The 11,077-nt window shown below is 39.9% G+C and overlaps 2 protein-coding genes and 1 long non-coding RNA gene across 8 annotated transcripts in view; 1 reads left to right on the forward strand and 2 right to left on the reverse strand.

Annotated features, from left to right (window-relative positions):
* bmp5 (bone morphogenetic protein 5) overlaps positions 1 to 7,328 on the reverse strand; it is a 9,725-nt gene extending 2,397 nt beyond the window's left edge. Inside the window, exons 1-3 of the mRNA XM_032541167.1 lie at positions 6,088 to 7,328; positions 3,485 to 3,677; positions 83 to 231 (exon numbers count right to left, since the gene is read on the reverse strand). Of these exons, the coding sequence (XP_032397058.1) occupies positions 83 to 231; positions 3,485 to 3,677; positions 6,088 to 6,586 (841 nt within the window). The 5' untranslated portion in view covers positions 6,587 to 7,328. The remainder of the gene's footprint in view (positions 1 to 82; positions 232 to 3,484; positions 3,678 to 6,087) is intronic.
* Positions 1 to 9,264, forward strand: part of LOC116705206 (uncharacterized) — a 21,912-nt gene extending 12,648 nt beyond the window's left edge. For 2 of the 3 annotated variants that reach the window (XR_004335878.1, XR_004335877.1), the window contains 2 exons: positions 92 to 237; positions 9,016 to 9,264. This is a non-coding gene — a long non-coding RNA (uncharacterized LOC116705206). Of the gene's footprint in view, positions 1 to 91; positions 238 to 2,755; positions 3,492 to 9,015 lie in introns of those variants that run through there. The other variant, XR_004335879.1, reaches the window with a different exon arrangement.
* The window catches only part of col21a1 (collagen, type XXI, alpha 1), a 28,442-nt gene continuing 25,664 nt past the window's right edge, over positions 8,300 to 11,077 (reverse strand). For 3 of the 4 annotated variants that reach the window (XM_032541165.1, XM_032541164.1, XM_032541166.1), the window contains 6 exons: positions 10,251 to 10,283; positions 10,005 to 10,151; positions 9,824 to 9,878; positions 9,550 to 9,741; positions 9,397 to 9,474; positions 8,300 to 9,292 (listed from right to left, as the gene is read on the reverse strand). In XM_032541165.1, coding sequence (XP_032397056.1) covers positions 9,105 to 9,292; positions 9,397 to 9,474; positions 9,550 to 9,741; positions 9,824 to 9,878; positions 10,005 to 10,151; positions 10,251 to 10,283 — 693 coding nt within the window. In that variant the 3' untranslated portion in view covers positions 8,300 to 9,104. Of the gene's footprint in view, positions 9,293 to 9,394; positions 9,475 to 9,549; positions 9,742 to 9,823; positions 9,879 to 10,004; positions 10,152 to 10,250; positions 10,284 to 11,077 lie in introns of those variants that run through there. The other variant, XR_004335876.1, reaches the window with a different exon arrangement.

The raw sequence follows: 11,077 nt of genomic DNA on the forward strand, positions 1-11,077 counted from the left end.
AAATGAAATGCAGACATTATGGATTATCTACCTGACCTTTTTCCAAGAGTGTGTTAAAGTAAAAAAACTGAACTTCACTTGCCATCTATAGTTTCCAGACAGAGCTGCAGGCCCAAGTTCTGCTGTGGGTTCATCACCCAGTGATTACTGGTGGCTGTGATGTCAAACACTAGCCAGCCCCCATCGGATGCCTGGACCTTTCTGGAGTCGAGCAAGAACGTCTCTGCATCTCTGAAGGTAATAAAAAACAAAGAAACGAACATCTGCATTAAATAAACAGCAGTTAAAATGATGCACACACAAACAGCCAGTACAGTACGTAACAAGCAAGCAGCAACTGCTATTACAAAACAAAAACAACATCCAGCATGTCTTTTTAATTTATTTAAAAAAAATAATGTATTATTTGATTTTTAGTCTCAGTGGGTATGTTGGTTTTCAAGATTGTTACTCCTGTGTTGTGGAGAGGTGCCAGTGAAAAGAATGTGGTCACTTTACTGCTGCATTATCAACAAATTACAAAACCTCAGTGCTTGCTGTAGTAAGTTAAGCCCTCAACCAAATAAAACTTGTCTATGTACCTTAATGTTGCATAGCTTTAATGGCACACAAAAATGAAACCATATGCTTCTTTGACAGCATTTAAACTGGGTCCAAGAGGTCCTAACCCGTTAATCTGAAACTGATAAACGAGGTATCACTGACTGATCACAAATGGATGCTTTAGCCCAAACAATCTGAGTGGTTTTTAGTTTCTTCATTTTTTCATCCTTTGAAACCCAACATTCTTCTCTAAAAAAGGCTTTCAGTATATTAAAAAATGGAGATTTGGCGTGTAAGAGTAATTTGGTCATTTTTGTATGCCAGCATTGTACTGGAGATAAAAAGAAATCCGCGTCACTATTGTCAAAGACACTATGGCTTGTAATCAACTGCAGAGTTGTGTGGTATAACATGTGCCAAGATTTCAGCTATTTGATGGGCATTTCAGGATTTATGAATTGTGTATATCAGCCCTCGTTTATTTTTAACATGAGCCTGACATAAGGCATCCATAAACCCACAGTTGAAAATGCCCCGCTTCTAATTTGCATTAGATTCCTTTCAAGTGGCAGATCGGATAAAGCAGCGCCTGTTCAGTTTTTTGTGGTTACATTGTGTTGGTCGGAGAAAACCAAGATTTTCCATGTGGCCCCAATTGTTCAGAAATTTCTCATGTGTTTATTACAGGTGTAATAACCTAAACCTCATGTAGAATTCCACAAGGTCAATCTTTATGAGTGACATACCGGTGAACTTCCTCTTTGAAATGTACAGTATTAAGCTCATATCCTGTGATAATTTAGTTTTTGTAGCTAAGTATTCACTATTCCCATAACCAGAAGAAAATGCTTATCCTGCCCCTTCATCTCTGCTGGATGTACTGTTCCACAGAGAGCGAGTTAAAGTGAGTGGCTCAGGGATAGAGGTACCTTCTCTTTTTTAGAAAAGTCTGTCTCCTGCAAATTATGCTCATGTGCCACTATTCTCCATCAGCAATTTATCTTCAGTTGCAAGGTTAAGTACAGTAAATGTAGCAATAGTAGCAGTGCAAGACATGGAGTGACGTTGCTATAGTGGAGTGAAAATAGGTCCGGGTGGTACGTAGTTGACTGACTTTAAAGGTACCCTGTGGAGGTTTTGATTACTAATATATGAAGCAATATGTTTTTAAGAGGTCCTCAGTTTGTTTCGTTCATGAGCTCAAGGACAATGTGGCAATAAAGTACCAAAATATTTAGCAACGGGCCAACAACGGCACTGAAGAAGAAACTGCTAGCAAGCAAAAATGGATGTAAACTGTTTTAAATTCTAACAAAAATCAACTTTGCAAATGTTATAAAAGAAAGTAAATGCATTTAACATGTTCATTAGACTCCCACCATGTGTTTAGGCAAGAAAGAGTGAATATACACATTACTTTGTTTAGAAGAAAAACTTTACAGGGTACCTTTAACCCATCATCTGAAGTTCTATCTTATACTAATAGTGAGTAATAGTTTACTGTATTTAACATTTATTGCAACCTTTACTTAACACAAACAAAGTGATCAGTAGATGATGCACTGTTGAAAGGAAGTGAGGGGAGAATCTCACTGGCTGAATTTAAACTGGGGACATTGCTATTACTGTACATGCTCACTATTTTATTATTAAAAACACATTAGGATTCCCCAACAAAGCAGTTTTAATTTGGTACCTAAACCCACTAACTGCTAACTTACAGAAACCATACTGTAAGTTGGTACACAAGTAGATTTTTGTTTAGAAATAACCAACCGAAACCCGTTGGCAGTGATCACTTTGTCTACATTAACCTATCTGAATGATATGTTGAAAACAAACATGAAATAATGATTATGACTTACAAATTAATAGCAAACATATGATATAAATTGCTTCTGATGTTCATTAAAGTAACATACTCTAATATTGTTTCTAATATCTCTTGCACTGGGAAATAATTCTTCTTCTTTGTGAAAACCAACTCAAACACATTATTCCCATGAAAACGTGTGTGAAAGACTAAGACTAAGCAGTCTTCCCCTTTAAGATGGCAGAGTCCATTGACTTGGACCTTTTCAAAGCCCCAGAGGGCCATATCTCCCCTTCAATCACCCACACACATTTTTGGCAAGCAAATGTGGGCCCACTTTTAAGTACACCCTTGTGTATTCAGCTATGTCATGGTTTAAACTTCCGGGATATTGTTAAGACAGGCAGGTGGTGGGCATAACAGTGACCACGGGAGCACCCGAGGGAGCCCCTTCCCCCCCCCCCTATTGTGGGCCCTCATGGTTTCATCTGGGACACGGCCAGCTTGGCAGGCAACACAAGACGAGTGATAACTGATGGACCTTCCAAGCTTCATAAGTGGCCAACTTGCTAATGGAGGTCTCTTTATCCGAGAACTATATTTGTAAGGCAGACATGGTGCGAATGAAAGAGAGCAGAGTTGGAGATAGAAGGGTGTTCTATACGAGTGGAAAGTTTTAAAGGTGCAAGACAATAGCTGTTTGACTATTTCCCTTTTAAACTGTGAATCAAGATAACTGCGTAAAAAGTGAGGTAAAAGTGCTCCTCAGAGACCTGTCAGAAGGTTAATGGACCAAAATCTCTGATTAAAAAGCCGCGTTTTTAATGTTTAAGCTGGTGGACATAGAGCTAATTTTAACTTTATATATTGTTGGTAGATTAATCAATAATAACAAATCATTTTTTGGATGCTGGGCATTTTGTATGTAAATGTACTGTACGTCACATAAATGTTAAATAAACTGTAGTAAAAAAAATACAATATAAAGATGAATAATTGTTCGGGGTATAAGTGTAAATTCTATAAATAATTAAGTAAAGGCCAAGTAGCTCAAAATTGTACAGTACTGAAGTAAATCTACTTCCACCACTGCCTTAAATGTTTGTGTTTTGTTGATTAGGTACTTACTTATTTTGATATTCCTTGATGACTTGATATATTGTAACCGTCAGAGTAACATTGTCGTAGCGAGCATGACTGCGGTCCTTGTAGATCCGAAACTCTGCAGCAGTCACCGCCTCTCCGTCCGGGATCTGAGTCAGATCGAAACGGAACTCCTTGTAGTGTCTACGTTGGTGAGAGAAATCTTTATCTTTCTCCACTGGAAAAGAAAATATTGTATGATGAATTTCATTTTTACTGGCAGCAAAGCTCACACTGATCAAAGAATATGACTTTAACTCCTAAATCGCCACATGCGTTGCTCTAAGGAGAAAATACGCCAGCAGTAACGCAAAGAAAAAAAAGAGTAATTTATCACATCTTCTTTTACATTCCAGGTCCAATCCAAACATTTTTACTACCAACAAAAGCACTTTCCAGTTCATTAAATCAGTCAACTGAATACAGGTAGCAGTTCCCAGACAGGCCCTCTACTGTGTGCCTAACTGCATTCTCTGGCCATGATGAATGGGCTGTCAGTTAAGAAAAACAGGCTGATTTCAATTAAAGACACTTTCGTCTGCTCCTCAAGTGAGAGAAAAGACCAGACAGGATTCTTCAACGTCATGTGAGCGTCTACTCTGACCTCATTTCTGACCTCATACTGACCTCCTGTAGGTTTCCTACAATGTTTAATGACCCTTAACCTTTAAAGCTAAATAGTTCTACTATAATGAGTAACATAAGATATCTTTTTAGGCCTATCATTTTTGAAAATTAAAAACGTATATGATGTATGAATATTTTTTATATTTTGCTGCATGGAAATTAAAAAAAGTTATACAATGACTTCAAAGAGCTTCAGTGTAACATGCTGACAAAAGATACTTTGATGCCACTAAAAACGTATCCGCTAAATGTCTTACATCCCTGCCTAGTAGCAGAAAAGATGCATGTGGCTGAGGTCAGTGGATTTTCTGATATCCTTGGTAATATCATGTCGTGCATTTCCCTGATATTTTATCAAGAGAGAACGCCTGTGGTTACTTTGCACGAACAGGTCAGAGGTCAGGTCTGACTTTTACCCAGTGAGCGTGTTCCATTATATTAGCCACAGGCAGTAATCTGAAGCAGAGGTGCCACTGAGAGCATTGAGCATTTACCCTTAAAATAAAGATTAAATAATATTGATTTCATTCTCTGGTAAGTTAGAGCCGTGTGCGTTGCTGAAATGTCGCAAATTAATTGGATTCAGGTTGTTCTACCAGGACAGTATCCATATTTTGTGAACCACATTTATAAATGACTGGTGTGTTTTATCCTCCTCTTGCATACAATCTCATGTACGTGTATGGATTTTCTGACGTCTTATTCATACACTGAAAGTTCAAATGGTTACAGTAAGCATATTAAACTGCATGAAATGCCACATAGACGTTTCTAAAACAGTTGAGGTCAGTAGCTATATTTGAGTGTACTGTAATAAAGACAGAGCCCCATTGAACACTTCACTGACAGTCCCCAGAACGAGAGTCGAGCTTTCAAGGCTGACAGTGTACATGCCCTGGTATAGTGGTAAGTGGAAACAGATGGGCTCAGGCCAAGGTGAGGGATTATACTTCCAAGTAACTCTACCAATTCAATTGTACATGTTTTGCTCTATAGTTAAGAAGATAAAATCCTTAACATTATTTTAAGATTATTTATAAAGATGTTTTAATTTTTCCTTTGGGATCCTGCAATGCTGTGTCATATTTCATTTTTGAGTAAGTTTCCATGCGGCATGCTCAATGTTTTAGTTCTCATTAGAGAACAATAAATGATCCAAATAACACACACATGAAGAATAGAGCTACTGCTTTCTCTTAGTGACAGAAGCTCAAGAAATAAAGGCATCAGTCAATATCGCTCCCCTTTTAACAACAGGAAATCATTTAGACCAATTTTCTCAATGTCAGACAGTCATCTGATAAGGTGCTCTGAACTGCTGGGTTAAGGGTCGCTGCTACTGAACAAACGCAATCATTATACAAATCTGCTGCTTTTTAATACAAAGCAGCACAAATTGGTAAAAGGTTAAAATGTTGGGCCTAATTCTGTTAAATGCTGAATATTCTATTGAAGACAATAGCATGTAAACTGACCGATGTCTGAAAATATACTTATTTACGTTCAGATTTTAAAAAACAACCTGTAAATTATTAACTGTAAAGCTTAAATAAGAGTTTTATAGAGTTAACAGACAACATCTCAGATTAGTTCAACAGAATCTACAAGTGTCAAATTATTTTGAGAAAACTGCATATGATGGTAGCAACACAGCATGGATGAAGGCTTTAATGCTATAGTATTTTCTTGGTGCTTGTCTGCATGGATTGGACAAAAATTGCAGTAAATGTACAAAATATCAGGCTTTTCATTAAGCACACAGATGAAGTGCTTCCAGGTCAAATCATCATTATTATTTATTTTTCTTAACAGTGGAGGGAATGGAGATAAAGAAAAATGTGAGTTGGAGATAATTTAAACTTGGAGATCTTTCTATCCTAAATAGGCTAGAACCTGGCCTGTAGGTTTCTATTGATTTAAGGAAACCTGATGAGAAATGAAGCCACTTTAATGCCACTTACCTAAATTTACAAAACTCATAACCATGTCGGCATCATTGAGGAAGTTGGTGTCGTGCGCCGTGGTGAGTGCGGGGCTGTGGCCTAACAGAGGGGCCGCTCGGTAAGGCTGGGCCACACGGGAGTACCCGGCGACATGCTGGGGGCTGTAGTAACCTTTCCTGGAGTGCCCTTGAGCCTTGGCACTGAAGCTCTTCACTGTGCCCGGCTGCACCCCCTCCTCCTCCTCCTCCACGGCCATGGCGTTGTACAGGTCGAGCATGAACAGCGGCGCCGAGGACGCTTGCTTCCCGGGAGAGAAGGGCCTCGGACGGTGAGGCAAGCCCAGGATGGAGAGGATCTCTCTCTGGATTTCCCTGCGTTCGTGATTGCGCAATCTCCTGTAAATAAAACTGGAGTGCACATGGTTGTCACTTAACCCGCAATGTGCGCAGGACAGAAAACTCAAGCAGCTCCACGCAAGTCCAAGTATAGCACGGCTCAGAGGTGTAAGCGCTGTCATCTTGACAAATAGTTCACTTTGGGTGTGAAGTTGAACTACATCGCACTCTGTATGAATAAAATACAATTTATATATCTGCCAATACGGACTCACAGACTTGCCATGTTAGGCAGAGGCACCGCAACTTTTCACGGTGGTAACTGAGGAGGCTTTTTACCATTCAGCCCTTCTACAAATGAAGACGGCTATCAGCTTGCAGAAAAGTCGCCGCTCCTCTCCTGTGCGCGAGTTTCCTCCAGCAGTATTTACTCCTCCAGGGTCCATCCAAAGCCTCAGCCACACCAAGTATTTATGGAGCTGCGACCCCGTCCATCACCTTACTCCTCTGTGATGCAGTAGGCTAGGTACGCCCATAACGTCTAGGGATAACCCGGAGTTTCCAGTGGATGAAATGTGTTGAACTGTGTCAAAAATGAATAGAGAAGAGCTTGACTCATGCCCCGACTCGCATTTTTCTTTTTCTTTTTCCTCTCCCCCCCCCCGAGAGAGGGTATTGGGGCTAGTTGCCCTTTGAGTCCATCCCACACTCAACTTTTGTTTTTGCATCCACCTCACGCGGCAGCAATAAAACTTCAGCCCAGTCCCATGATGAATGTGGCGGCTCAGGAGTGTAAAAGGAGACACTTGAAATCCGAGAGCCCGTCTTAACGAGTGAAAGAATAATGACAGAGCCTTTTAATCACCTCAACTTATTGAAGTCCGCGTGTTTATGGGAGAGCGCTCCAGCTGCACCACCAGCAACTAGGATCCTGTTTTAATCCGGTATAGGCTAAAATATAGGCTACGGAAGAGGATTAGGGCCACTGATGGACATTTTATTTGAGTTCTGACTTTATTCTCAGAATTCTGACTTTAAATAATAAAGTCAGAACTCTAATACATTTTCACCAGTGGCCCTATTCCTCTTCGGTAAAAACATGATCCACTGGGATGCTGTAAAATATTATTGTATTAAATTCACGAACAAACAAGTGTCTCATGTTGTAATGTACATTCATAGTTCCCATAGACTTTGGAAAATATGATTGTAGCTGTAGTCTAGTGAACAGATCAGGGAAGAGATGAAAATAACACAAAGACTGATAAGTATACTGCAAATTGTATTGAGACACTCAGAATCCCTACAGTCCTACAGTCTACCATACTTTCTATCTTCATTATTATGAAAAGTAATATCTTACCTCAAAGAGTATAGAAAATTTCATTTAAAGCTAAAAGCCCAGAAAGCTCCGTTCTCAGAGAAGCATTAAGTAAACAGCGTGTTGAACTTACTGATAATTAAAAACATAACTACTCAGAGGTTTCAATGTGATGGGTGGCTGCTATCCAAAATGAAAAGAAGAAGCGCCCCTTTAAGGTGAAGTAACGCCTGGACATGTTGGGATGTTACTCCATAGCGCCATCTAGTGCTGAAGTCACCACACACTCACACATACACACACAGGCACACACACACACACACACACGCACACGCACGCAAGAAGCTTTGTAGATGGACTCGTATCCAATTTTCCAATTGCCTGTGGGTCCATATGGAGGTTCCAGGTGACTCTTTTTTGTTCCAGACCCCATCCTTTGTGGTGCTGGGTTAAAGTTATAAACCTGCACACTAAACACACCAAATGTTTTAAAAAGAAATACAAAAAAAAAGGTTTAGAACTAGAGATCATAATGTGATGGAATCCTGGAATAAAGCTAAAGCACAGACCAAGCTAAGTTCACAAAGCATTAAGATGTTTTAATTCTAGTAAAAAACAAAGATTCATACAAAAAAAGTCACGTTAACACAAAATAATAAAATTACAAAAGCTGTTTAGGACACGCCACTGCTGAAATACACAGTTATGACTCTTTTATAAATAACAATAACATACCTGCTACAGTAATGAAAGGTAATCCTCAGGAACATAAACAACATCAAATTTGAAATTAAAATGTCAGCATGCTCTTTGATGGCAAACTTGGAATAATAATAATAATAATAATTGGAATAAAAGGACTAAACTAATGATGTATTGTATTGTGATATGGGGGAATTGTTCATTTATCTTAGCTTGGTAAAACAATTCACTGAACATGGAATTTAGAGAACTTAGAAGTTGTGTTTTTTTTTTTTAAATGGAAGATTTAGCACCCATCCAATGTGCAGTGAAAATTTGGAGAGTGACGTGCAACAAAGCAACACCAGGGGGAAAATGCACCAACTCCAGACACACATGAGTTCATGCTGCTCAGAAGACAGGTATAAAATGGAGCAAATTATTAATTAATATAGTATTTTTATAACACCATTAAAACCTCAAAGCATGTTAACGACGTGGATAACGATACAAAATACCAACAGAGAAAATGTGATAGGATCTAGTTCTGCTGAATGTCTGAGATCACATAAAAGGTTTAAGAGGAGGTCCGTTTCGTTTCCACGACAGAGAGAAACTGTAAAGATGAGATCTTCCTGAGAATGGCTGTTCGTTCCACATCAGCTCCAGACTGGTGCCTGCAGCGACGCTGCATTACGTCAATAGTTTGGCCCTTTGCTGTAAGGATCCCGCCTCATCATGCTACCGTAACACATGGATGGATCACACACCCCAGGCTCACCCGGGATGCCAGGATTACCACTTTTACCCTCTGCTCCGTTAAGACCAGGGGATCCGGGCTTACCTGGATGACCTGGCTTACTGTACCCCTGGGGACCCACTGGACCTGTGGAGATAAGCCATGATCAGTCCAAAGTAAAGGTACACAGCAGATGAAATCTTTATAAAGTATCCCAGCAAATTCCATTCCAAATTAGCTAAATTATTTACCTGGAGGCCCTGGTGGCCCTTGGTCTCCAATGGTGGTTCGACCAGGGCTTCCCTTCTCACCTTTGAAACCAGGTTCTCCTGCAAACACAAGTGTACCTGTTGTAGCCTCCACCAAAACAGCTTTAATAACATACTGTAGACTGTAGGTTTTACCTTTCATCCCATCAATACCAGGGTGCCCGGACCGACCAGGGTGGCCTGGCTGTCCCCTGGAGCCACTAAGTCCAGGAAGACCCCTGAGTCCCTGGAGCCCAATTGGACCTGGAGGACCAGGAGATCCAGGCTGGCTTTGACATCTGGTACAGCTGCTCTGCTGGTTGCTCAGTAACAATAAAGGCATCTCAGCTAGGATAATTGACAATGAAAATGTGTCAGACATGTGGTGTAAACACACAGAAATACATCATCCATCTATATTGATACTCACACTGAAGAATCTCTCTGCATATTTGCCGAATGTGATTGTCCGAAATTTGACTTGCCTGGAATAAAAAGGAATGGGTGATATAGATCTGTGCAATGTATTATGTTAGTCAATATCAGATACAGGATAATTCCATAATGACCATTATCAACAGTAACGTTAGCACAATGTGTAGCGCACATACAGATCTTCCTTCAGGTCCAGGTGGTCCAGGTGGACCGCTGTCCCCCTGCAGCCCTCGGGTGCCAGGTGGGCCTGACTGACCCGGCTGTCCGGGCCGTCCCATTTGACCTTCTTGACCTCTCTGTCCCGTATCCCCTGTTGTCCCTTTCTGGCAAAAATACCACCCCAGGGTTAGCAACACACACACACACACGATAAATTCAGGTTGGATAGAGGTACAGTCATTGAAGCATTCAGCTTAACATACCTCTCCTTTTAGTCCCATTGGACCAGTGGAGCCCTGTCAGTGAAAGTCAGGATAAGTCATTTAAAACTAGAAAGCAGTCAGAGAGCACATACCTCCTCACAATCCTCAAAGTGTGTTATACTAATAACAGAAAATATGCTTCTATTGGCATTTAAATGCCCATCAGATATTTTGTGGATATTTGGAGAACAACTAAATATTATGGTTTAATTAATGAAATTGTGAAGCAAGTCAGACTCACAATCACTGAGTGGGTATCAAGCTGTTGTAGCACCACCTATAGGCTAAATAGCATCACATTCTGCAGTATCATTTTGAAATGCATCATCTAAAAGTCTGCCTGCATGCCTTCAGAAATTGATGTCAGTTAGGTCATGCCTTCAAGATTTTGACAAGGAAGGATCAGCCTTAGAGGGTCATACAAATATGTTATGTATACCAAATTATGTTGCTGAACCTCACAGCTCAGAAGTTTTTTAAGATTTAAAATGCTTAACAAATGGCCACATAGAGGCGCTATCCACATTTAAAACTCAGTTACAGTTTCTGAGCTTTCTTGTTATGTAAAAGAGAAACAGACATTTACCATTCTTGAGGGAAGTAATAAAAAAATTGTTGTTAAGTTTTATGTACATATGTACACTGAACAAAATTTTAAATGCAACACTTTTGTTTTTGGCCCCATTTTTCACGATCTGAACTCAAATGTCTAAGACTTTTTCAATGTAAACAAAAGGCTTATTCCTCTTAAATATTGTTCATAAAACTGTCGTGTTAGTAAGCATTTCTCTTTTGCCAAGATAATCCATCCACCTCACAGGTGTAGC

This window comes from Etheostoma spectabile, chromosome 17 (assembly GCF_008692095.1).
Source record: "Etheostoma spectabile isolate EspeVRDwgs_2016 chromosome 17, UIUC_Espe_1.0, whole genome shotgun sequence".
NCBI lineage: Eukaryota > Metazoa > Chordata > Actinopteri > Perciformes > Percidae > Etheostoma > Etheostoma spectabile.